Below are 27,951 nucleotides of genomic sequence, written 5' to 3' on the forward strand. Positions count from 1 at the left end.
TGCGTGCAGTAGGACAGTGACAGTCTCGTGCATGAATAGCATGCTTCACACTCAGCGCAAGCTTACACTCGTCTGTAAATGCGCACACACACACGCACGCGCACACATACGCACGCACACCATTTTTACAATCCAGCATCTCAGGCTCGGCAACGCCTGAATTTCGTGGTTATTTTGGCTGAGCTGCGACTGCCTTTGGCTGAGTTGGGAAGTGATTAAGGTACACAGGCGGAGCGTTATGTGGAGCGTGTTATGGTCCATTCGGAACTTCGGTGGGGTCACGAAATGGAAAGGGGGCGGGGCTTTGCGATCATGTGATGTGGGCAGAGGTAGGGAGGGGGTTAGCGTGGCATCCTTAGGTTTAGTGCATTCGACAAATAAGGCTTCACCTTTAAAAAGGGAACAGATGCAGCAAAGAGAGGTGCACGGGGACGAGGTGCAGGGAACACTAAAAAAAATAAATAAATAAATAAATGATAATAATATGTCAACACAAGGTCTGCAACTTTGAATCGGTACATTCTCCAAATGCATACACGGAGATCCTGGTCGCGTTAGTTTCGGTGACGCATCACCGACACGACACTAGAACATGCAACGGCGGGGAGGGTGCTACATCTATATTTACACAAATATTTAAAAACTCGTGTATGGAATAATGATGTCTACGCCCAATGGTCCTTTTGAACAAATTAGGAAAAACTTCAATACGGTTCTTTGCCACACTTCAATTCAGTCGGTCTTAAACATGCCCTTGCGTATTGTGAAATTGTCTGTCATTATGTGCTGCCCCACTGTTTGTGTTCGAATAGCCGTTGCTAAAATCATATATGAATGACATTTCAATTCATTTCAATTGGGAAATACGATTCGAGGGACGATTGAGAGTTCTGGGTTACGAGAAGCCAATGCTCAAAAAAATGCAGGAAGTCAGCCATTTTGGGCGATTTTCAGGGGGCCTTCAAAGAATAACTTGTGCGACCAAATTTGATTTTGGTAAAAGATGAATCGGGCAAATAATTTAAAAGTATATATACTTACAACAATAAAGACATAAATTACATGCAGAAAATTTGACAGTTTTATAATACCTTGTCAAATAATAAGTTTGCGACAGAAAAATCAGAAAAAAATTGGTAGATTTTTTTTTTTCCGATTTTGAAGGGTTAGAGGGGTTGATTGAGTTTATTTATTTTTATTGTAAAGTGTTAATGTGTTTTAAAAAAAATCTTTATTTTTATTGTAAAGTGTTAATGTGTTGATTTTTTTTCAGACCAATTTAGCTAATATTGGACAATTTACTCAGCTGACCCCACTAGAAAGATGCACAAATTCCAATTTTTGAACTCTAAGAATTCAATTTTCTGTCCTTTCAGATAACTTTTTAGAATACTTGTGACAGTGTGGACAAGAACTGCTCTTTAGGGCAACATCAATATTTCGAATTCCCCAAGAAAAAAAATCCAAGCATTCCCAAGTTGGAGCGGTGGAGACGCCAAAACGCAACAAGAAATGTCTTTCAAAAGGCATGCACACGGAAAAGACCGCAAGGAAGCAAAAACCGATGACATCTATTGTTCAACAAAACCTCGTGCACGGGATAGCCAGTGCCACATGCAACAAACACGGGACACAAGGGGAACCAAAAGCAAAGAAAAACAAACATCCCATCACGGAACAAGAAGGCACTATCGCAAGCAAACCGAGTCCGAGTACAAAGTGTGAGAACATCGAAACCCGCTCTTCATTCCTTTTCGCTCGTTTGGGAGGAAAACCGGGGCTGGGCAAAGTGGACAAAATTAAACACAGTCAGTCACATTTAGATCATTAAAAGTCTTGCAAAAGTTGCTGCGTTGACTTTTTCTTCTCAAATCGGTTACTATTATGAATCGAACTCATTAATGCTTCTTGATTGATTTACTGTAAATAACAACATGAAAACGAGCAGCAAACTAAAGAATTTAAGTCAAGGGTAACTAAATAAGTGGGTCGTCAACTTATTGTGAAAAACATGAAAACATTTGAAATGTAGGTTCAAGGTATACATTTTACAATGTTATATTGTCATAATGAAATTAATTGAAAATGATGAGGGTGAGCATCAAAATTAATTTTTTGAAATGAATGTATGAATTGATCTGTATTTATTGTTTTATCCCATTGCTGTTTTTTTTTTGGGTCAATCAAAAAAAATTGTATTGAAGTCAAATAAAAATTGCTGATCCAGTAAATTTAATTTGATTAAAAATAAATTGGCTGTAATCAGAAATTACAACGTATTTATTTCCGCAAATCAATTAAAAATAAAATTATAAATAAAAAAAACAAAAATATGATCATATAATTGATGAATTAATAATTTCTTATAAATAATACAATAAATAAGCCTGAATAAAAAAATAAACATGTTTGAAAAATTCATCAGCTATGAATGAATTAAATTTAAAAAAAAATCAAACATGGCCCTTGATCAAAACGTTTGCCCATCTCTGGTTTAGCCTTTTTTTTTTTTTTTTTTTTTCCAGAAGATTTTTGACTCCGAATGAGACGTGCTGCTGACTAGCAAACTAGCAAAGTGAGCAGCGTTGCATCGTGCCCGCTTCCACGCTTATCTCCCGCCATGTCTGCACTTTGCTATCAGTGTTAAGAGGGTATCTTTTTTTTTTTAGTGGCGAAACCCGGCGAAGGGCGTGGGGGCGGAGGGGGGGAGGGGGCGGGGGTTGTGGGGGACAATCTAGCCCACGGAGTCCACACACAAACAGCAAACCACCCACATGCTGACATGCACGCTTGCCCGCCGACCGTCCGGCCCACCGCTGGAGGCAGTACCAAAAGTCCAGCCCTTCAGAAATCCATTGGGTCCTCCTCCACCAGGGCGGCGCCGGGCTTCCGAACGGGCGTCCCGTCGCTCTCGGGCTGGGCCTGCGGCGCTCTGCCCGCCGCCTCCGCCGTGACCTCGGGCGGCGGGTAGAAGTCGTCGTCGAAGCCGCAGAAGCCCTCGTCCACGCCTTGGTCGTAGCGCTGGTAGGTGGAAGCGTGCGCCTCGTTCTCCCGGGCCGTGATCTCCAAGGTGCTGTTCCACATGCCGTAGCCGAAGTAGATGAGCACGCCTGGCGGGGGGGGAAAGAGCGGGCAACTTTTCAGGAAATCAAAGAAATGTCATCTTGCTTCACTCCATAAACAGTTGGGTCAAAAATAAACCAAATTGAGTCCAAAAGGGGCCGAGCCAACTTTTGGGGTTATTCATTTCACCCCAAATTTATGTGAAATAACCAAAAAGTTGATTCCACCCCAAAGGTTGTGTTGCTCCTCTTCTGACCCAATTCAGGCTATTTTTGACCCAACTGTTTTTAGAGTGATGAGTTACCAAGCATGAGTTGGCGTTTTTACCTTCTATTGCTATCGTATATACCGTTGTGCACCGTTTTTTTTTTGTTTTCCAAACAGGCCCGACTAACACTTGGGTCAACATTTTGGGGCACAAGAAACACCCACAAACAAAAACGACTTTAAATTTTTTTCATATTCAAGTATTCATTTTTTAAAATATTTTACTAAGTATATACAGTACATATATATACCCATTGTGTGTGTATATATATATATATATATATATATATATATATATATATATATATATATATATATACATACAGTACATACACATCCATATACACACATACATATGTACTGTACATATACACATGCGGTACAGTACATATACACATGCATTTATACACGTCACACATGCAACACATATACACAGATATACATAAACACATATACATACATACACATCCATATACACACATACATATGTACTGTACATATACACATGCGGTACAGTACATATACACATGCATTTATACACGTCACACATGCAACACATATACACAGATATACATAAACACATATACATACATACATATCCGTACATACAGTACTCACATACGCAAAGTATATATATATATATATATATATGCATACTGTACACTTAAGCAAATCAGGTTCCTCACCTACGAGACACCATATGGAGAATCGTATCCAGGTGATGGCGGACAGCTTGAGCATGAGGTAGATGTTGACCAGCATGGCGGAGGCGGGCACGAAGGGCACGCAGGGGGCCATGTAGGGCAGCCGCTTGGGGTTCTCCGGCTGCTGCAGGATGATGACCACCAGCAGGGCCAGCACCGACACCAACGAAATCAGGAGGAGCAGAGCCCACCAGCGAGCCTCCCCGATGCTGCTCGCGCCTGCACAACGTTAGCCACGCCGTTAGGTCGCATTTGAATACAAAAATGTCAAGTGTAAAAAATAAAAAATATATATTTTTTTTTTTTAATCCGGCGGGATCGTCCCTCCTTACCAAATATGATAAAGGAGCAGAAAGCGAACATGAAGACGAAGAGCAGCAGCACACACACAGTGACGGTCTTCCCCGTAGCGGCGGTGGGCCGGTCCATCTTCCCCGGGAGTCCCAGTCGAATCCTCAGGGTGTAGTAGCGGGGCCCCAGCAGTTTCTTGAGCCGGCGCGTGGCTCCGCCCTCCGACTCCTCGGCCTCGATGCCGCTGCCCATGTCCACGGTGCCGTAGTTGGGGTGGCCGGCGGCGTAGGCGTTCTTGTCGGGTTTGCCGATCAGCATCTCGTTGTCGCCCAGGGACGGCAGGTTCTTGGCGCCGCACGTGTTGGTGGTCTCGTCGGCGTCGTCGCGGCTCGGCGAGCAGGCGTCCTTCTCGCACTCGGCCAGGACGCCTTCCTTCCTCTTGACGTTCTGCTCCTCCGACAGGAAGTTGACGAAGCCGTGGATGTCGCCCTCGGGCTGGTAACGCAGCAGGAGCACGCACAGGCTCACCTGCACGGGTCCACCACGAGGGAGCGATCACTTTGGTGGCGGCAAACTAAATTCACGTGGCACGGAATGTGCCGCCCAGAATGAAACACGCATTTTTTTCTCTTTTTTTTTTATCCGAAAGGAGAGGGCAGCAAGAAAATGTAACACTGTGGGAAAGGTGCAGGGTGTGATGTTTAGAGATGCTAATGAGGCTAAGATAACGTTAGCACGTGTGTTTATTTTCAGCATTTCTGACCCACACTAGTGTAGGAAATCGTAAAATCCATGCAGCATTTAGCGTATGGTTCGAAACTAAAGGCGGAGACTGTGACATTCAATGCTACTAAGGAGCTAACAAGCTAACAATGAAACCAAGGCGTTGTAGCTCACCAGCGTGTAGGCCAGCAGTGTGCCGATGGACATCATCTCGATGAGATCCCGGAGGCTGACCAGCAGGGACAAGAGTGCGGCCAGGAAGCCCGACACCACGCACGCCACAGCGGGGGTCTCCGTGTACGCAGAAACGTGGGCCAAGAACCTGCGTGAAAGCACAAGTTGAACAACATGTTCCCGTTCGCTGGAAAATTCACCAATTTGTTTTTGTGCTCAGCTCGCAGGAATTGAAATGTTGGCTTTGGTGCCATTTTGTAGAATTTTGGTGCCAAGGAACTATGTTGAAGTCAGTTGAGGAGCTTCGTTTCGGAAAAAAGTAGTGGTTTGCCACCATGTTTTGGCATCTTGGTGCCGATGAACTATGTTGCAGTCAGTTGAGGAGCTTCATTTCGATAACAGTAATTATTTGCAGCCATCTTGTGCATCAGAAATTTTGTTCAAGTAAGTTGAGGAGCTTCATTGATACGGAAGAAGTGCCTTATTGCCATCTTGTAGCATCCTGATGCCACACAACTATGCTGGAGTGAGTTGAGGAGTTTATTTTAGACCAAAGTAGGGCTTTGCCGCCAACCTGTGGTTTCTATAGACCATCGTAAACCTTTTTGGAGGGAAAAAAAAGTAGGAATGTTACAATATCTTAAAAAAACTGAGGTTTTCCCCACAAAAAAAGTTGGAACGTTTTTGTGACCCGGCAATGGACCAGCCGTTCGGGAAACTACCCGAAATTCCCGATAGCCACCACGCCTTGCACTCGTCCCTATATGGAGTTTTTTCAAATTGATTTCTTAATGAATGATACGACATAGTGATGATGATTTTGGGGAGCCCCGAGCCCTGTTTGAGAACTCCAAAAACAAGACGACGGGGACTGACTTGAAGAGGAGGCCGTCGCCCGCCATGGCGTAGATGACCCTGGGCATGGGGAAGAGCGAGCCCAGCAGCGAGACGGTGAGCCCGGCGATGGAGCCCACCGCCACGATGTACTTGGCGAACATGCAGCCGTGCATGGAGAACATTTCCATCAGGGGGGCGTCGGCGTCGATCTGGTCGTAGGGGACCATCAGGGTCAGGATGACGGAGACCTGCCGGCAAAACCAAGACCGCACGTTTACTCGTAACCACTATAGGAAGGTCCGCCATTGATATTAAACGGGCGACCGCCGGCGATTCCGACTAAAGCTCCCGCCACGGCAGTCTTCTTCGGGGGCAGCCGTTGCCCCTGGCAACCATCACCCAACATGTCAGACTCACAAATAAGATGCAGATAGTTGCAGCGCGGCGCCCGGGAGGCTGTAGGTGCGCGGTTTCCACGGAAACCTACCGACACGTACGCCGTGAGACACGTGACCAGCGAGGCGGTGATGGCGTACGGGATGGACGTGTTGGGACTTTTGGCTTCCTCCCCCGTCGTGGCGATGATGTCGAAGCCGATGAAGGCGTAGAAGCACGTGGCGGCGCCTTGCATCACCTGCGGCGCCGCGCAGCACAGAGAAAAAGAGCGACATTAAAAATACATGTAAAAATGTTTTTATTTTTTAAGGTTTCTATCATATAAAATACCAAATGAAAATCAGCACAACAGTATAACAGTATAATAAAATACAATAATTGAAATTCATTAAAGTACTGTATACTGTTTTGTCAAACTGAAAATAAAATTACGTACAGTAATAATGGACTGAATAGATTTTTTTTTTTTTTTTGTATAAACCGTCAAGCCGGAAATAATTCAAACAAGCAGTACATTTTGAGTTGAAGAATCGAAGCATGGAGCTGCCATTGTGAAGTAAACATTTTTGACTGGCAAACTCGTTTGAACCTACTTGTAAGCTAAATGCTAAAAACGTAGCATTTTTTCCCATAATGCCACGGCCCCATAGCATAGCCCCATTGTGGGGTAAAAAAATGGTAGAAATGCGGAAAGGACATAAAACCGTAAAAATGACTTTAAACAATGTTTACTTGTTTAATTTTCGAATGTGTTGGTATAATGTAGGCTAAATGCTAAAAAGAAGAAAAAAAAATCTTGCGCATGCGTGAGTCAATACCCCGTGGCATTATGGGAAACCTGCTATATTTTTAGCACGTAGTCTACGTGTCTGAACGTACTTTCAAATACGTTCGGACTTATTTGCAAATTTTCTCATCGACTTCGACAGTTTGGCTGTGAATAATTTCGAACAAGCCTCTCTTTGTTCAAATGCAAGTAATAGCTGACAAAATGTTCTTTTGACGCACCCCCGACCAGCCGAAAGGCAGAAATCTTCCGTGGTCCCAGTTCTCCCCGTTGACGAAGAAGAGGCCGGCCACCATCAGGAAGAGCCACACCAGCAGGTTGATGACGTTCAGCACGTTGTTGAAGCCCACGGAGTTCTTCACCCCCAGCGCCACGATCACCGTCACCAGCAACGCGATCAGCAGCGCCAGCAGGTCCGGATACGACTGCTCTCCTTTACCTGATCACAACAACACACAAAACAAATCGCAGTCACATTTATCAAACGCGTTCAAACTAAGCTCTCAAGTAATTGTAATTGCTTACTTTCAAATGTTTTGGACTAACTACTCATGATGAGGTTCCTTTGGTGTTTTCATCAGAATCGCTTTGTCATCATGAAAATGGCGCAAAATGAACTTCTGATTAGTGGCCAAACATTTAAGACACGTAGCAGTAGAACACGTCTTTTCATTCATTCACTGTCGGGCGTTTTCAAAGCAGAGTTCAGCATATACACAACCGAACATACCAAAAATAAAGACTGTCTTCCTTCACCAGAAAAAAAAAACAGTTTGTAGCTTTTTTTCATTCGTTGCTAGGCTGCAGTAGAATATGGGTTGGTTTCACCAAAAACACAAGTTTCAGAGCAAAAAGCAGAGAAAACAGGCATTTTGTGACAAGAAAAAAGCAAATTATGGTCATATAATTTGGCTTTTTTGACACCTAAAAATAGAAAACAATAAGCATGAGCCTAAAAAGGGGGCTTTTGGCCCCTAAATAATCATTTCAAGTCATGCTCATAAATGTTGGGACATCAACACAATTCTCATTTTTTTATCCCTAAAAACCACTACAATGGATTTGAAATGAAACGAGAAAGATTTAAGTGTTTTAAATGTAGCTTTTTTTTATTTTTATTTTTAAGGGACCAAACGTAATGGGACAAATGTGAATTGGTGACTTGACCACTGCATATTTTATTTCTATGCCTAAAAATAAATAATAAAAAATAAAAAACTCTTGCTTTCTCCCTTGTGTTGAATTTTGAGAAAATAGAAAATGGTTTATTTTGAAATAAATCTAGCACAAAAAGTGACAAAATTGAAGCGCTTTAAGACACTGGGCTTCAGACTAGTCCCCGCCCAAAAAAAAACAATTTTCTTACTGCCAAACATTTCTTGGATGGTGCTTTTCAAAACTACGTCAGGTGTTACAGTTGATTCCCACTCGATATTTGCTGCTAATGCAGTGCTGCGGCGCAAACAAGAGCGCGAGCCCGCGCGATACTCGCGTTGCCAGGCGACTGGCCCGCCACATGACAGCACATCCTTCAGTTTTGCAATTAAAAAACATGAACCGCTCCCCACTTGTCTGACCATCTGGGAAATGACCGTGCCTGTCTTCTAATATTCTGTTTGCGTGCTACTGAGGCCAAATTGTGCGTTGCTTTGCGGTATGACATTTAAAAAAAAAACTCAATTTAAACAACATATACGTCAATACACACATATACGTACATCAGGGGTGGAACTGACTCAAAACTCGCCGCCCCAACTCACCGAAGCCGTTGAGCGTTCCGATGTGCGTGGTCATGAAGCCGCTGATGCTGTGATTGGCCAGCGAGTCGGCCATGCTGCTGAGCGCCGAGGCGCCCGCCGCCGTGCCGATCAGGTACTCCAGGATCAGGTTCCAGCCGATGAAAAACGCCACGCACTCGCCCACCGTCACGTAGCTGTACGTGTAGGCCGAGCCGGTGGTCTTTGGCACGCGCACGCCGAATTCGGCGTAACACACTCCTGCCGCATGGGTTGGAATCGAGGTTTGGACAGACGCTCTCACCGCTTACGGGCAATTTACGATTCAGACGGACGAACGGTAGCTAAAGAAGCATTTCTTGAGTCCACGGACAATACAATGACGGCATATAACTACTGTAAATTTACGCTAATCTCCATTAGCATGCCCATGGCGTTTTCTTTTTTGTTAGCATTAAGCTAGCGGCCTTTCGTTCGACAAAGTTAGGTGGTGGTGGGACGCTGACCTAAATTTACAATCTAAATATTTGTCCCAGGAAATTAGCCCAACCGTCATGGTTGGAATACGTAACGACGATCTTCAAAAAAAACAAACACAACTTATAAGCGATTCAGGACACAAAGAGGCTTCCGGAACAAAACTTGTTGCCTAAATTAGAGTGTCTGTATTCGATCGGACTGATGAGGCAGCCGGAAAAAGAGTCTTACCTGACAAAATGGAGGCCACGGCGGCGATGATGAAAGACACGATGACGCCGGGGCCGGCCATCTCTTTGGCCACCAGGCCCGACACCACGTACATTCCCGTGCCCACGCAGCTGCCAACGCCGAGCGACACCAGGTCCACGGTGGACAGCACGCGGGCCAGCCGGGTGCCGTGCGGGCCCGTGCCCGACATGGCAGAGTCCAGCATGGACTCCACCGGCTTGGTTCTCAGGACGCGCGACGTAAAGGTGTGCCACATGGGGCCCCATTGGACCCGCCGGGGGTCCAGCTTGCCCGCCATGCCACTCATGCCGACAATTTGCAGTCAAAGAAGAAATTTTTCTTTGGCGGTTGGATGTGGGGGGAGAATGTTATTCAGAAGGTGAGATCACGGTCTTGTCTTGGTTCAATGACGTTTTGGTCCCCGCATGGTGAGAAATGATCTATAAAAATAAAATGTAAAAAAAATGTTAGAATTTTTGCATTCTGACTTGGAGTGTTTGAGCTAAACCGACTGCTTCGAACCAAAATGGCCACACTCAAAAACAGTTGGGCCAAAAATGATGCAAATTGGGTTGAAAGTGGACTGACTTAACCCAAAAAGTGGGTTAGGGTTCAATGCATAAACCACCAAACAACACAATTTTTGTGGATGTTTTGGACAAAATACAAATTTGGGGGTTGTTTTATACAAAAAAAATTGGGAGGGTTTAGAAAACACAATTTGGGGGGATCGGTGAACAACTTTTGTCCTAGTGTACAACTGAACAATTTTTGGGGTTGTTTTGTGGTGTTGTAAAAAAAAAAACTGAATGTTGGGTGAGTCGAATCCCCTTTTGACACAATGTTTGTTTTTGTTTTTTTACCGAAAAAAAAATTTGGGCCAAAATAACCACATTGGGTAAAAAAATGGACTGACTGAACTTTTGAAGTACCCCAAAATTTTGGTCAAATGAATAAACCACAAAACACAATTTTAGTGGGATGTTTTGAACAAAGCCCAAATTTTGGGGTTGTTTTATGGAAAACAATCAAATTTCTGGGTTATTTTGTGGCGTTATGAATGAATAACTCAGTTGGGTCAGTCCCCTTTTGACTCAATTTGGGTTGTTTTTGACCTATTTTTTTTGGAGTGCAACTTCTCTGTTTAATTTCAGACATGGGTCCCATCAACGTTTTCATGCAACCACTCCGTGAAACTGTTTATGAGCTTTTTCACACTTTAACACCACGTTCTGCCCACTTTAGACAACATGCACTGGGGTCAAAAATAACCCACATTGTCAAACATTGAATCAAATGGAGAACTCACAAATCAACCCAATTTTGTTTTTTGTACAAAATAACCCATTTTTGTGAGTTATTCATTTGATCTTTTTTATTTATTTATTTATTAGTTAAATGAGTAAGCCCAAAAATTTGGGTTTTAGGTTGTTGTTTTTTGTTTGTTTGTTCAAAACAACCCAAGCTGATGTCAGGCTCTGATACCCCCACCAACTCTCAAAAACATGCACCTGACACTTGCTGTTGAAAAAAAAAAAAAAAAAGGAGAGTGCCATTAGCTCCAAATTGCACGTCTGCTCTGCTCTCTTCACTTCAGCTCAACCTGCACTCACGCAGTTTCGTGAGCAAACACTCAAGTGACGAGCCGCACGCCCACGTCGCCGCTCGCCACTGTAATATCAACCACTCCGTCCATGATCGCTGTTGAGAGCACCAATTTGCCCGCCACGAAAACATTGATTTACAAGCCCCGAGTGGGATTTTTGATTCGGTTAATCGCGAGCGGGTTGAGTTGGGGTCAGTGTTGAGGACTAGCAAGGAACTTCCAGGAAATAACCTGTGCCGTGCGAGAGAGAACGACAAGACAGCAATGTAATAGGAGGAGGAAGGCAGCTAGAGAGTGTGTGCGCGTGCCTGTGTGTGCGTGCCTGTTTGTTTGCGTGTGTGTGTGTTCGTGCGCGTGTGTTTGAAAAGTCGCACGTGGGCCAAACAAGGCAAGACAGCGGGCGGCAGGTGTTCCATCCGCTTCCCGCTTTGTGAACAGAGCAGATAAAGGTTGGCGCTGCTTTCAGCCAAAAGGGCGGCGGGAGGATTATGTCCAAAAGGCAAACAATTAAGGCTGCCATTTACAAGCAAGGTACAAAAACCTCCCGCTACACAACACAATTAACACACCGCACCCCGCAAAAGTGTCCACGTGGGCATTACTGGACCGCGTCCCAAGGACGACCATTCCTTGAAGATTTCAAACTGGGTAAAATAACATATTGTTAGCTTGCACGTCACATGGCCAAACTCAGAAAAACAGGTGTTACGTACATCATGTGTTGATGTAAAATGGACACATTTATATTTGGTTATTTTCATTAATCCATTCACCAAATGTTAACACATCTGTCCTTTTATGTACGAACCTACACAAGCGCGCGCGTGCGTGTGTATGAGTGGGTGTGAAGTGGACGGTCATTAGCCTTCAGCTGACGTCAGTGCTAACCACAGACAATGGGGCAGACAGAGGTGGGCAGCCAAAGAGCAATTCATGAATATAAAGGCGTGTGCGTGTGTATCAGTTACAGTGTAGTGCGAGGGAGCGAGTGACATCACGTCAACAGTAAGGGGGGGGGGGGGGGCGGTCATTACAAATGATGTCAAGTAAAACAGTGACATGAACAAGACATTGCAAGAACCCCTAATCGATCTTGAAACCCTACATCGAAACCCGAATCGCTGTGTGTAACCCAGGGGCGGAGTCTTGGATGGGCCTGGGTGTGCACAGGCCCACCCAGATTTTGCCACCCAATGAGATTAATGAAAAAAAAAAAATATTTGAAAAATTGTTGTCATTTATTCTGAAATTATTTTTGAATTTGTGTTTTTTTACTGTATTGAATATTAAGAATGGCATAATTGTGCTTGTCAAAGGCTGATCTGAACTTTATATTATTCAGTTTGTCATTTGTAACCCTTGTTTGAAACCATCATTTATTTCAAACCCTATCCCGGTCTTGAAACCAATACTTTGAAACCCCATAACCATTACTTGAAACCCAAACTTGAAAACTTCAAGCATGCTTGAACCCCTATTTAGGAACCCTAACCCTTGTTTGAAACATTAGACTTGTCTTGAAACAACAATTTGAAATGGCAATCCTTACTAAGAACATTGACAGTATAGGGACCATTATTTGAAGAATTACGGTGGTGTGTAACGTTAGCAAGCTAGGCTACATACACCAGAAAGTGCACTCTGATGTGAGGATGTCTTCGGGGACGGTGTGCGCGTGCAATCTGCCGTTTCTAAATTTGTCTTGTTACGTAATCCTCGACTACCACTCGCTCACGTTTTTGTTTTTCTGACTTCCTCATCATCAAATGTGACATCTGACCGACACATTCTGATCCATAAAAAGAATGAAATCCTAATTTGAAAATCCCTAATGATAGTTGATCAATTAACCAATTTGTAGAAGCCATTTTGTATAGACTGGTCCTGAATACACTCAAATTGGGTTGAAAATAACCAAATTTGGGTTACAAATAGACCTACCAGCTACTTGGGTCAATTTGACCCGATTTGATGGTTTTGTTTAAAAAAAAAAAAAAGAAACAAATTATTAGTACAAAGTCCAAAAAGCTGGGTCAGATTGACCCAAGTATATCAGGTTGGTCCACTTTTGACCCAAATTGGGTTGTTGTTGTTTTTCTTTTTACCAAACAATTTTAAGAGTGTACACCCTGGACCGATCGCCAGCCCATCGCAAACATTGATGCATATGGCCAATTTAGAGTCTTCAATGAACGGATGTTTTATACACTCTAGAAACAGTTGGGTTAAAAATAACACCATTTGGGGTCAAAAAAGTGTGAGGGTTAGGAAAACAGAAAACAACTCCACAATTGAACCAATTTGCGGATCAGTCCATTTTTGACCCCAACTGGAGTTATTTTTAACCCAATTGTTTTTAGAGTGTAGGGCATGAAAAGTTGCAATTCGAACCCAGAACCTCAGTATGGCGAGTCAGACGTGGTAACCACTAGTGACGGTGTAGCGTTTCTTTTTCTCTTTTTTTTTTTTTTTTTTTTTCAGATGGAGCACCTGTGGCGTTTCGGGGGGGGGGTTGGGGTGCTGCAGACGTCTACAGAGCCGGAGAGAGAGAGAGAGAGAGAGAGAGAGAGAGAGAAAAGAGAGAGAGAGCGCTGCAGCCCTGTCATGAGGGATTAGCCCACTTCTGCACTGTGACACATGACGTCAGGCGGATGCTATAACGACGCTATCGATAGACGCGCATCACGACATCGATTCAACTCACCCGCGTGCCAAAAAAAAAAAAAAAAAAAAAAAAAAGCTCCCGCCCCCGTCTTCCCGCACTCCAACGCCGCCTCCCTGCGCCTCCTGTCCGGTCAAGGTGAGGCGCGCGTACCCGGCTGTGCTGCTGCTGCTGCTGCTGCTGCTAGTGGGGGTGGACATCAACACGCCCGCTGCAGCATCACCTTCAGACGTTTCCCGACGTGATTTTCGCCGGGTGGAAAAGCAAAACAATGGGGGGGGGGGAGGGTTAGTTGTGAGGAAAAAAGGTGAAGAGAAGATTGTGGGAGAGAAAGAGGAGGAGGAGGAGGAGGAAGGGAAGGGAGCGTGGGGGACTCACTGCGGCATGGCTGGATGAAACGATGCCCGCATCAGCAGCAGCATCTCTGGGATGGAGGAAGAGGGAGGAGTGGGGAGGAAGAGGAGGAGAGGGAGGAGTGCACGGTGGGAGGGAGGGGACGATGATGCAAAAAGCTTTAAATCATTCACGAAGCCGCGCGTGCATGTGTGCATGGAGTGTTTTTTTTTTTTTTGTTTTTTTTCCATCCGCTACAGCGGATATTGAAGCGATTTGCGGTCTTATGACTGCTCGTCAATGCATTTACGTGCGCCCATGGGTTTTGCTTTGGTCGCCGATTGTTTGCCGGCGAGCGGAATGACGCCAAGGATGACTTGGATGCGCGACGAGAAACTTTGCGCAAGGGAGGGGCACGGGCGAAGGGGAAAAAAGAGACCAATTGCGGTAAGGATCTGGAGCGAGGCGCGCCACCTTCTCCTTTGTGAATAACGCAGGCGACGTATAGACTTTTATTTTCTTTCTTTTTTTTTTTTAGGTGTCTGCAGGATCAAATAAAAACATCCAAATAAATACAAATGTTGGAAAGCTGAAGCTGGAAATGATGCGAATAAATGTGTGGCTGGGTGGCTCTGTAATTAAAAAAAAAAAAGAGAAAAATGAGCCACATTTGATTTTTAAAATCAACATATAGGCCAGGTAATAAATTAATTAATAATACGTTGCAATTTTAATCAAAAGAAATAACAAAACATACATGTAAAATATGTGTAACTATTTCAATATGATACTTGCTGATAACCGTTATCAGTCTCCACCTGTGCCATGTGACAGGAAGTCCGCCATTCTGATTTTACTTTGTAATTTGGCGCTATTTTTGGCCTTTCGCGAGGGTCATATTTGAACAAACGCCTCCAATTGATCAAGTCGCCTTCAAACTTTCATCCGAAGACGTTAAAGGTCAAACATTATTGAACGTTTTTTTTTTTTTAATTTGGTTGCACGCTGTTGCCATGGCGATGCGCTGCTTACGAAGAAAAATGATGCTGTTTTTGAGGGTCCAAACCTGGGCGAAAACTCAAAGCTTTGCACACACATCAGCCCTAGTAAAAAACATAAATTTTTTTACAAAGTTCTTTTCCGAAGTCCCAGTTCCCCAAAAATGGCCAGGATTGCGAGGGAACCTTTATAGCCTCTAGTTTGCTTTGTTTTACTCTGCTCTCTGCAGCCAGGTCGGTATTGTAAATAATAAATCCGTTTTTGGACAAGCGACTCACCACCCAAGTATAAAGAAGGAAAGGACCGGTCATAATCCAAAGCATACCACATCTTTGTAGAGGCTATATTATGATTGAAGTCTTTTGAACGGTGGTGGCGATCAATAAGAGAACACATGCAGCCGTGGCAACCAACAACCTGCCAAGTGGATGCTGAAGGTCACAAGTTGGGTGGGGTGTGTGGGGGTAGCCGCTGACATTTTGGTTTTGGGGGTGGGGGCACGCCTGATTGATGTTTAATGACATCTAGGGGCGAGAAGACGTTCATCGGCGAAGGCAGCGGCCGTCAATTAGTCATCACATGAACACGTTACGCTCGGCCATCGAAGCCACAGACAGCAAATAGACAGTTTTGATTTTTTTGTTGGGCATAAAAAAAATACTTTTTTGAAGTAACCAGCCCCGCCCACCCCACCGCCCCCCCTACATTTGCACAATACTTTGGAAAAAAGCTAAGTAAGGAATAATGTCTAAAAGTTTGTATGACAACAAATTGACCAATAAATGAACATTTTTGTGGAAAATCAGACCAAAAAAAAACAAATATAACCCCCCCAAAACTGTAAAGTTTTCTACTAAGTATAGACCACAGCTTTTTTGTAAAAAAAAAAAAAGAAAAATGCTACTAAAATCAAATACAAAACAATCACACTTAATTAGGACTAAACAAAAAGATTTTTTGGCATTTATAGTTAGCATAAAATCATACCAAAAAGCAAATACTCCTGGGAACAAGGTTTTTGTTTTTCTGGGTAAACAATATTAGCAAATTAGCAATTTTTTTAAATACGAAATTGTGAGTTGTTTTTTTTTAGCTAGGTAATCAAACCAAAACACAGTTCAAATGAGTAGTTAATGAAAAGTCATCCTTTTTTTTTTGTACAAAATGCTACTAAATTTGCATTACAATTAACCTACTAAAAATAAACAGCAAACAAAAACTTTCAATCCCATCACTGACATCAAAACGACTTCCAACGTTAATCAGCACGTAGCATGTCAGCGGCGTAAAACCACGTACATGTGCGCTCGCTCCCACCACGGCGGCGGCGCGCTAAACGTCGCGTGGCAAATCGTGACTGGCGAGCCTCCGACGCGCCCTCGGCGGGGAGACAGCTGCGTGACCTGAGTGCCACTTCCCATAATGCAATGCTGTCTGATGTGGTCACCAGGCTACGGGGCATTGCTGACCCTTCGCAGGGGCATGAACACACGCACACGCGCCAGCTCTGTGTGTGTCCAATATGATCTACACTTGCATGCCTTAAGAGCACAAAACAGCCTGTTCACGTAATAGGTCTAATTCGATGATTTCGATCGGATTTCCAAAATGACAAATTTCTTCTAGCACGGAGCCTTTCGCCCAGACTTACTGGCACAACCGCACGCCACACACTGCGGCTTTTTTGCTGCGGAGGCAGACAGTAACGTGACAAACGCCACAGAGGAATCAACATATTCAAGTTAGGTGCACTTAGCGAGTGGCAACGCAAGATGGCTGCCGGTGGCTACGGCGACCGCGCGGCATTAGCAGCCCAGATGATTATATTCACAATTTAGCATTGAAGCTAACAGCTTATGTTTTTGGAATGCGCAAGGAACGGGTAGTAAATGCCATCAATGGGGATTTGAACCTACATCTTCTGACTTAGCGGTTAGCGGACCTGCTAACCACTATTCCGGCGCGTGCAACTGTTCCTGTGCAGCTGCACACGCATGCACGCGCACACACAGACATTACCTTTGTTTTGTTTGTGTGCTATAGAGCCCGAAGCGCCGCTAATGACCACCTCAGTCAAATGAACACCTGCAGAACATTATGGGATGGCCCCTGGCAACCACGGCAACATACACACGCACACACACACGTAATGAAAGAATGACCCATCGGAAAGTGAGATTTTGTTTGGAAAGCCAGCTCCAGCCGCCCGAGATTTGAAATGACTATTCCCAATTATGTTGTTGAAAATGACTGACTGATGCTTTTGATTTTTTCCCCCCCTTCGGTTATTTGCTGAATTTCTCCTGAAACCAAACAAACTTTAACTTCCACAAAAATAAATCAAATTCAAACCCCCGCTTTTCATGGAAAACACTTATTGGGGTATGCCTGATTATTCATGAATATTTTGGGTTTAAAAAGAAAAAAATCGATTTTATTTCCTCAAAGTGCAACCACCTGACGAAATGAAATTGAGCAAATGCGACACAAACGTTTTCAGTGGAGTAGATTTTTTTTTCTGATTCTTTAAAGATGTTTCTATGATTACATTTCTATTGTCTCATGTGCAGACGTTTGAAAAAAAAAATAAAAAACAAACCCTGAGCGACGCTTTGAGTCTGGCTCCTCGCAAATAAAGGCTCAGCAATAATAGATGAGGCCGACATTTGCACCTCGAGCGCATGAGTAGACGAACGCACATGCGCCAATATCACTACAGAGATGGACTATCTGACGGTTTTACGATCAGGAACTAGAAAATAGAATAGAAAATTGCCAATCATTTTATGCAATTTTACTGGAATATTATACATTGAGATACTTAGGTCTTTCTTTAAAAAGATTGGTTGTTTTGGTTTTTTTTTGTGTAAATTTGTGCAAATTTTATCAAACGTACCAGAGGTATCGGTACTTAGTATCGGCATTGGTGACTACTCAAGAGTTGCGCACTCGTACAGGTATCGGTTTGAAAAATGTGGTATCAAACATCCCTCGTTTTATGCATACATTTTAAAAAGGTATGCATAAAACTAATGTATACCAAAAAATGGTATCTGTATTTGTATTTTGTATTTTTTTTTCAAATTCAATCATCTTTTGATTTGTTAATAGCAAATGATGAAAAATAACCCCAATTATTTTACATATACATTATTTGATCAAATAATTCATTAATTTTACATTTTACATATGCGTTTAAAAATGTTGTAATGACTTTGATAATTACTTTTAAATGGTAAAATGCCAAATAATGAAACAAAGTAACTGATCCAATTAATTATGTCATGAAATTAAAAACGTATTTTTTCTTTTTAATTCATGTGTTCATTTATTATATAATATAATATAGGAAATCCAGCCGCGGTCAGACGTGACTCATATCGCAGACGTACACACTAACAAACAACCTCCAGCGTGGCCGTTTCGACGTGGGAGGCTGTTAGCGGTCAGTGTGAGTCAATTGAGATTCAAAGCTCCTGAAGGAACAACACTACGGTCACTTCCTCCTCAAATAACTGTCTTCTTTTTTGGGGGGGTTGATGCTTTGAGGAAGGACGACAGAAGAGCTGTTGCGCTATTAGCTATTGTGCTAATGGACAATGGCCAACGCCATAGACGGGCTAGTGAATAGCCTCAAAATATTTTTTTTTGCGCATTGTAGATATGAGGAGTTGTGGGTGTACATTTTTTGTGCGGGGTGACTTGAATCCATTTTGTCGTACGGCTGCAAAAGCAAAATGCGGACAATATGAAGTCATGTGAATACATTGTGTACGTGCCGTATTCACACATTTCATTTTTGCCACATCTTTATTTTTTTAGATTCTTTTTTTATACATTTGCTAAAATTAAATGGAAAAAAATAGTACCCATTTTCATTGTGTGGTGTTATGTGTATAATTTTGAGAGAAAAAAACGAGTTGAATCCATTCCGGAATAAGGATGTAACAACGAGATGTGAAAGAAGTGAAGTGATGTGAATACATTTCAAATGCAAAGTATTCCCAACACTTCATTTTCTCCACAACCTGTATTGTCTTGCATTTTACACAATACAAAACATGAAAGAATTGAAGTGATGTGAATATATTCTGGATGTACTGTGTTCACATACTTCATTCATGCCACATCTTTTTTTTAGATTATTTTTTATAATACATTTGTGAAAATTAAATGGAACAAAAAAAGGGCACATTTTCATCATGCGGTGTCAGGTGTATAATTTTGAGAGGGCAAATGAGTTCAATCCACTTTGGAATGTAACAACAAGATGTAAAGGAAATGAAGTGATATGAATACATTTCGGATGCAAAGTATTCACAACGCTTCATTTTCTCCACAACCTGTATTATTTTGTATTTTATACAAACCAAACGTGGAAGAACTGAAGTGATGTGAATACATCCCAGATACACTGTACTCACGACACTTCATTTTCACCACATCTTTTTTAGACATTTGTTGCAAAATTCTGAGTGAAAAAAAAATAGCATGTTTTCATTATGTGGCATTGTGTGTCTAATAGTGATATACAAAAATAATGTCATCCATTTCGGAGAAGGGCATAACTAGATGTGGAAGAAATGAAGTGATGTGAATAAATGTCAGATGCACTGTATTCACAATACTTCATTTTCCCCACAATTGTTTATATGGTATACATACACAGTGCAGAGGTTGTGAGTTCAAATCTGTTTTTATGAGACAATGTTTGGGATTAAAGCTGTGGATGAAGTGAAGGGATGTAAATACATTTCGGATGCACTGTATTCACAACACTTCATTTTCTCCACATTTTTTACAGATTTTTTTTTTTGAAAATACATCTTGCGGAAAAAAAACATTCACTGTGCTTTTACATTTAGAGACTTTTGAAGAGGGGAAATGAATTGAATCCATTTTTGAATCAGGATGTAAAAGGACAAAATGTGGAAGAAGTGAAGTGATGTGAATACATTCCAGTTGCACTGCATTCAGAACACTTCATTTTCACCACAAGTTGTTTTATTGTGTTTTTTGTGAATACGTTCACAAAAAACAACATTCAGAAACACTTTCATGATGTGCTGTGGCATGTATAATTTTGAGAGTGAACATTTTATTCAAACCATTTTGAAGTGAGGCTGTAACGACAAAATGTGGTAGAAATGATGTGAATACATTCCAGTTGCACTATTTCCACAACACTTCATTTTCTCCATAATTTTTTATTTTCTTGTATACATTTGCAAAATCTGAATTAAAAGTTTGAAGCACATTTTCATGATGCGATCATGTGTGTATCATTTGTTTATTTTTTGGCGACTTTACAACATGCCAGTTCACCTTAATGGTAACAAACTAAAATAACATCGGCGTTGTGCTGTTATAATACTGAGCAATTAATTTCTGAACACAAACGGTGGAGCAACACATGTTAACGGTTAAAAGAACAATACTGACAGGCATATTTTCTTCATCCTCAGCAAAGAATTACTAATATTATAACTGAGATTGACTGAAATGAAGCTGTATGTTTTTATGACATGAAATATTACAGGGTGTGATTTCTTTAAAAACAACATCATTCCAAAAATGTTGTTTTTTCCATTCGGGAGCAACTTTAATTCTTGCTAAGAAATCAGACAAGTAGATTTCTTTCCAGCGCTACCGTATACAACTCTTTTCCCACCTCCTGAAGGCATCACGAGAAAATGCGCTTGTGAAAAAATGTTTAGTGACATTTGACATCATAACATTTGGTTTAAATAGGCAAACAATGTCTGAGTGCTGATCAGTGTTCTCGGAGACCAGAAAAGGAAATCCCTAGAGGTCCGAAGAATGGACTCCGTGAGGGTCAAAGTTCACATTCGAAACAGATGCTTTTCATTTTGATAATCTCAAAAAAAACAACATTTAAAGGATGAGTAGTTTATGTGTAACTATTTGCGGGATTTGAGTTATTGAATTGTTTTTGTGTTGTTGAATAGCATTTTAGTTAGTATCGGGGTAGTCTGCATTACTGAATAGTTTTTGTGTTAGTACAGTGTAGTTTTTGTGGTAATATCGATTTTTTTTTTTTTTTTGTCGAGTAACTTTTGTTTTAATTGAGTAGTCATCGACTAGTATTGATCGCTTTGCTGACTAACAAAAAGGCATCAATTAAACCAAGCCCCTTGTTTTACTCTTGAGCCGTTTTCATACTTTTTAGTGTATAAGAGGACATTCTTAGCACCTGCACACACTCACAACTGCTCAAAACCGAAGGAAAAAAAAAAAAAAAAAAGCCAGTGGAAACTGAATGCAGATCAAGTTGTGTTTTTACAAATCTAATAAAGGGCGGTAGTCCCAAGCAACTGATTGGATTACGAGGCAGGAAGTGACGAACATGTCCGAACACGTGGTCTGGTGACGGCAGCCCACAGGAAGCGTCTGACCGGTTGCTGGCGTGTGGGCTGGAGCCATCCAGGCCGAGCTCAAATCCAGATGAGGGAGATCGCCTTACGCCGACGAAGTTTTGCAAAATGCGGTCAAAATACTTTCTAATACTCTTAACGCTTGGACCGAATGTAAATAGATTGATGCTTTTTTTTTTTTTAATGCTATGATAAGCAATGACTTCTCAGCCATGTCGTTTGCTTGCCATGGTGTGAAAGTAATGATTTCGATTGACATGGAATGTGAGAATCAAATGTTCTTTGCTAACGACAGATTCTGTAAGAGTTTGCAGATTGGTTGGTCTTTAAAGGGGGGGGGGGGGGGGGGGAAATCAACCCAAACATATTTTTTTCAAGAATATGTTCCCAGCAGGCTCACTAGTTGAAAGACGGCATTCTAATTAATGTTGCGTTTGTGGAATATAAGTTAATCAGCAAAATCCACCCATTTTTAGCCATCTCTGCGGGCGGCCATTTTGTCACTTCCGTCGACTGAAAATGACATCACGACTGCTCACAACGACCAATCACGGCTCAGATTCTGAAAACAGGTCAGCAGTTATTGGTCGTTGTGAGCAGTTGTGATGTCATTTTCAGTCGACAGAAGTGACAAAATGGCCGCCCCCAGAGATGGCTAAATACAAGTGGATTAACTCTTATTCCACAAACGCAGTATTTATCAGAATGCCTTGTTTCAAATAGTGGGTTTAAATGGAACATATTCTTGAAAAAAAAAAATGTTTGGATTGACATCCCCTTTAAATATACAATAAATGTATTGTAGCAGAGGATAACGCATCCGTAAGAAAACGGCAGCAAAGTCACAAATGTTCCACTAAATGTGTGGCGGCACCACAAACAAACCACTAACATGAAACGACACACACTAGTGAGACAAATGAGGCTCGGAGAGGGATCGGCGAACAACAGATGGTGAGGATTATGTAAGGTCTTTATCAAGATGGAGGCCGAGAAATGAGACGATAAAGGATGTGCTCAAATAGTGGCCTCCGCTCCCTTCGCAATTAGTCGCCGGATGTTTGAGGAGTAATAACGCTCGGCCGGCGCTATTAATTGAAGAGCACGTTTATCAGCGTGATTGTGTTTACTTTGCTGGACATGTTGAGCGACACGGCGTCCAAATATTGAAAAAAAAAAAAAAAAAAAAAAGCCTCACTCGACGCTTCAACCATGGAGGAGGCCACAATTTTTTGCGTCGCCGCACACTTCCGAACCAGATGTGTGAGAAAAATGCCATTTTAAATACGGGCAAAATACGTGCGTATGTCATTTTTTTTTTTTTTTTTTGAACCAAGAGTATCTCTTTGTATTTTAATACACAAATGCATATAGAAAAAAATCCATCCTGCATGTCATTCAAAATCCCGAATTAATAGGCTGGCTGACTCACCTGTATAAGACGGAGCAGTAAAGTTCGCCCTCGGTGACACTATTAATCATCGAATCCATCCTTTTTTAGGGAGGAAATGAATTTAGTAACTCTTGGTGCAATTTAAACGAACTGTTAACGGTTCTTGTGAGGGAAAACAATTTGTGTACTTTTGAGATCAGGGTTGTAGCGGCAAATTCGCTTGAAATCTTTCATAGCGTCTGTACGCAAACTAGGCGGTTTGTGTTTCATTTTAGTGATCATAAAATCCGCTTCCTACTTTACCTGAACGACGCCATTTTCTTAATCCAATTTGGTCCTACCCGCTCTTCTTCTCTGGTGGAGAAGTACAGTCTCGAGGGTTGGAGTTGCTCTTTCACGACGTCTGCCATCTAATGGTGAAGACTCTTATTGCAACTTCAAACTGCTCACCTATCGGAAAAAAACAAAATGAATCATGGGCCGGTGCGACAGTTGACATTTGCCTGCTAGGGCTGTGCAATTAATCAATAATTAATTCAATTACAATTACGATTATTACACTCCACGATTACAAAATTGGCATAATTGTAAAAAAAATATATATTATTATTATGCATTTACATCCAGCACACTATTACACAAGGAAATCATACTTGACTTTATACATTTGCACCTTTAAAAAAAAAAAATTACAATAACTAGTTTTATAAATTTTGTTTGGTCCAAAAGGAACTTACACATACATAATTATAGTGTTTCAAAGACATTTATTTGTCTTTATATTTCTTACATTTCATCATTTTACTTTGTACGCAAAAAATGAACGATCATACATAATTATAGTGTTTCAAAGACATTTATTTGACTTTATATTTCTTACGTTTAATCATTTTCTTTTGTACGCTAAAAATAAACGATCGTTTGAATAATCGTGATTTCAATCATTACCAAAATAATCGTCATTAATATTTTGCGGATAATGGAGCAGCCCTATTACATGCTTTTGATTTTACATGGAAACCACCAAAGGCAGGATATATTGGATCTGGCAACTTCCAATTTTTGAGTGTGTCTCCCTATTTTAGTCTGGGGGGGCTACAATAGGGCTGTTGTTGTTGCCAGGCATGGCCGCTGAAGGATCGTTCTGCCTAGCAACCGGATGTTCACCTGCCTGCTGTCCAATTCTCTCTCTTGGACAACATGTGTAAATTTGAACTCACTTTAAACCACCAGCCACGCTCTGGCCCTCAAAGATTGTCCCCCCTTTGGATCTCTTTTTTGGAAGGCGACTAAAATGGGAGCTCCACAGAAGTGTGTTGAAAATAAACGGAAGAAGGCCGTGTGCTTTTTAGCCTTTGATCTTTGACAGAAGAAGCATCTTGTCAGGACAGAAGGATGAAGGGCGGGATAACAGACATCGGGCCAAGATAAGCAAGACCACCGTTGTGCTGTGTGTGTGTGTGTGTGTGTGTGTGTGTGTGTGCTACACACATTCTCTCTAAGTCAGACACACGGTAGTGCAAAACATGTTTTCAATTTGAATGGGAGGTCAAACAACTTCCTGATACAAACACGCACACACTCGTAGATCCACAAATTCTACCAGCTGTACATGCAATTAAGTTATTTTATCCTATAAAAACAGCGGCCAAAGCAACCCCATCTTCAAACGTCAGCTTTAATGGCACGTCTGCTTTCGTAAAGGTAATTGCAGTCACGCACGATGTGGATAGAAAAGCTTAAAGTGGAAGTCAGCCCAAACATTTTTTTTTTTCAAGAATATGTTCAATGAAGGTCCACTAGTTTTCTATTAGTAAATCGGCAAAATCCACCCATTTTTTAGCCATCTCAGGGGGCGGCCATTTTGTTACTTCTGTCGACTGAAAATGACACCACAAATGCTCAGGGCTGAGATAACGACCAATCATAGCTCAGCTTCAGAAAACAGGTGAGCCGTGATTTGTCGTTGTCTGAGCCCTGAAGGGGTGTGTGATGTCATTTTCAATCGACGGCAAGTGACAAAATGGTCGCCCCCAGAGATGGATAAAAGCTCTTCAAAGTCAGCCCCAAAATGTTCTTTAATATGTTTGCAGCCCCACTAGTCTAAACTTGATATTCAGATTAATATTGTGGTTGTACGGCAAAATCCACCAGTTTTGATCCATTTCAGGGGGCGGCCATTTTGTCACTTGCCGTCGACTGAAAATGACATCACAGTTGCTCAGGGCTCAGATACCGACCAATCACGGCTCAGCGTCAGAAAAGAGGTGAGCCGTGATTGGTCCTTACCTAAACAACTGTGATGTCATTTTCAGTCGACGGAAGTGACAAAATGGCCGCCAGGTGGATTTCGCTGCTTAAATCATATTCCACAAACGCACTATTAATCGGAATGCCGTGTTTAGACTAGTGGGGGCACATACAACAGGCAGGAACAGGAACAGGCCTGCGGGTGAGTCATGTGGTCCTTGATGGCATCACATTCGTGACCCGTTTTAGACGTGTTTCCCAAAACAGATATTTTTATTGCAAAAGAAAAAAAAAAAGAAATAAAAATATTTTTGCCTGATAACATGACACATTTATTGACAAAATATTGCTTTTCTTTTTCCCTAATTGCCCTTTGGTCAAACTGGCCTCAACTTCAACACAGTCAACTTTCCAAATGCCGTGTCTGCTTCTTAAAGGTAATTTCAGCCAGTGTGATGAACTACTTTATGACAAAAACAACTTTAACACGCGCAGCATTTTCCTTTTTTCCCCAATTGTAACTTCATATAGGGCACGCGCGTGTTCCCATTGAAGCAATCAGCGAGCGTCAATTCGCGTACGACTCCGACTTGTTATCTCACGAGGGTCGATATTTAGACTTCATAAAACGGAAGAGCGGGATGTTGGACAAATGAACATCTCAGCGTGACAGGTGTTTCCCAGATGTGAACGGTTGCGATGTGAAAAGCAGACGACGAAAGAAAGCATAAAAAAAGCATTGGCAGACGGCCGTGAAGGTGAAGGACCTCATCGAGTTATCAATCGAATTGAGCTCGAAATGAGTTTGAAATCCGCTAACGAGAATGTTTCGCCTCTCTGGGAGTCAGCGTCGGGTTCTCGCGCTCCCCCCACCCCACCCCGCAGCGAGCCGAGCCGAGCCCAACACCCCCCGCGAGCGGACCCCGGCCCACGCTGTTTTCATAGCCGCTCCCAGTCCTCCTGCGTCCACAAACACACTTGTCCAACATATGCGCCGCATTACATGCGCCCACACACAAGCGCGCGCACACACACGGACGGCACCACCTTAAGGTTGTTGACTCGCTCAGCTGTCTTCAAAGTTTAAGAATCAGTAAAGATGAGCAGCCATGAACTGGGCCCGAGCAGCCCCCTTTTTTCACAGCTAATGCTCAGAATTATCATCAAACTAGGACATTACGCTTCATGAACCAAAGGAAAAAATTGATCTTGATAACATCTAATATGCTGTTTTTACTTACTTTTCAAACAACGTCCCAACTTCATTGGAATTAGGCTTCGTACAAGCCTTGGAATTTGCCCAAAATAGTTGCCTCCAACCAAAATGGCCGACTGCCTCTCCAATTTTCACCATGGGTGGACAGAAGTGCTAAGGGGAGCTAATCAAGTTTTTTTTTTTTTTTTTTTTTTTTTACTGATTAAATAACTTGTACATGGGTGTGGTTTTTTTGTCTCTTAAAGCGGAAGTCAACACAAACATACTTTTTTCAAGGCATCCTGATTAATATAACGTTTGTGGAATAAATGTTAATCTACTTGTTTTTAGCCATCTCCGGGGGCGGCCATTTTGTCTTCTGTTGACTGAAAATGACATCACAATTGCTCACAACGACCAATCGTTGACCTGTTTTCTGAACCTGAGCCTTTAAGAGTGAGAAAATGTTTACTTTTTTTAAAGTGATGTCGCTATATGCAGTATATATATATGTGTGTGTGTGTGTGTGTGTGTGTGGGGCGGGGGCGGGGGGGGTCTTTGAACTTCTAATATGGAAGTGCATCACATCTTTGTCTTAAATTTGTTCAACTTTCAGTGTTACTCGTTTTTTTTTGGACTACCTCTTATGAGTTGTGAGATTTAAAATGGATTTTATATGTTATTTTGCCATCTGTCATGAGTTTCCTGGGAGACGCTTACTCGGGTTGGCCCGCTGCTTCACTCGTCCTGCCTGATCGCAGAATCACCTTGGCCAGTGGATGCAAGTGGACGCAAGTGGACGCAAGTGGCCGTCGGGCGACGCCGTCCCGAGACCGTCGTGTCCTCTGCAGCCGCCGAGCTGGAAGCGCCGTCCTCATCATCGTCATCATGGTTCTTGGATACTGGAAGCATAAACACCGCGTTGTTGTCTCCATCCCGCTCCCTCCACTCGGACAAAGTGACTTGCTTCGCCTGCACCTGGATCGGGATCGCTGGCCCCGTGGCAACTTTCATCCCTTGGAACGCTCTCCTGTCCTGGTGCAGATGTCGCTGTGGCTGGGTGCCCAAGGAACTGTGGTTAACTTCACAAAGTCATCTTTGATCTTTGAAGTTGCATCTTTGAACAGGTCTGGCCTGGATTTTTTTTTTTTTTCCCCCTTCTTTCCTATTTTGGGCCTTTGAGCTGCCATCTCAAGCAAGATTCTCTGTCTGTCCCCCGGGGTGATGAACTTAATCAGTTTGGTCATTCTGAACATGTTATAAGAGGGGAAGTTCATTCTTGCACTTGACATGGAATGTCCATTGTTGATCCCTTAAAAATGTACCCTAGCATACCGTATGTTAAAATTCTAATTAGGGATTGGCACAACTGCTCTACTCGCTCTGTCAAGGAATTTCATTTGGTTATCACGACTAATTTCAGCTAACACCC

The 27,951-nt window shown here is 42.4% G+C and overlaps 1 protein-coding gene across 5 annotated transcripts; it reads right to left on the bottom strand.

The window, feature by feature from the left end:
- On the bottom strand, nucleotides 1-27,587 carry slc7a14a (solute carrier family 7 member 14a). Of its 5 annotated transcripts, XM_086048879.1 has the most exons (12): nucleotides 27,498-27,587; nucleotides 27,240-27,421; nucleotides 23,378-23,524; nucleotides 9,687-10,126; nucleotides 9,003-9,239; nucleotides 7,464-7,681; nucleotides 6,547-6,693; nucleotides 6,099-6,307; nucleotides 5,223-5,370; nucleotides 4,367-4,853; nucleotides 4,017-4,253; nucleotides 1-3,110 (listed from the first exon to the last, which is right to left on the bottom strand). In XM_086048879.1, the coding sequence occupies exons 4-12, from the start codon at nucleotides 9,991-9,993 to the stop codon at nucleotides 2,845-2,847; spliced, it is 2,256 nt and encodes a 751-aa protein (XP_085905005.1). In that variant the 5' UTR covers nucleotides 9,994-10,126; nucleotides 23,378-23,524; nucleotides 27,240-27,421; nucleotides 27,498-27,587; the 3' UTR covers nucleotides 1-2,844. The 5 variants fall into 5 exon arrangements, with proteins under 5 accessions (XP_085905005.1, XP_085905006.1, XP_085905004.1 ...); XM_086048880.1 differs by lacking the exons at nucleotides 27,240-27,421; nucleotides 27,498-27,587 and adding an exon at nucleotides 26,566-26,674 and having other exon boundaries at nucleotides 23,416-23,524; XM_086048878.1 differs by lacking the exons at nucleotides 27,240-27,421; nucleotides 27,498-27,587 and adding an exon at nucleotides 26,566-26,674.
- Between the last annotated feature and the right edge of the window lie 364 nt (nucleotides 27,588-27,951).

Source organism: Filicampus tigris, chromosome 13 (genome assembly GCF_054856515.1).
Source record: "Filicampus tigris isolate MCC_2025a chromosome 13, RoL_Ftig_1.0, whole genome shotgun sequence".
Lineage (NCBI taxonomy): Eukaryota > Metazoa > Chordata > Actinopteri > Syngnathiformes > Syngnathidae > Filicampus > Filicampus tigris.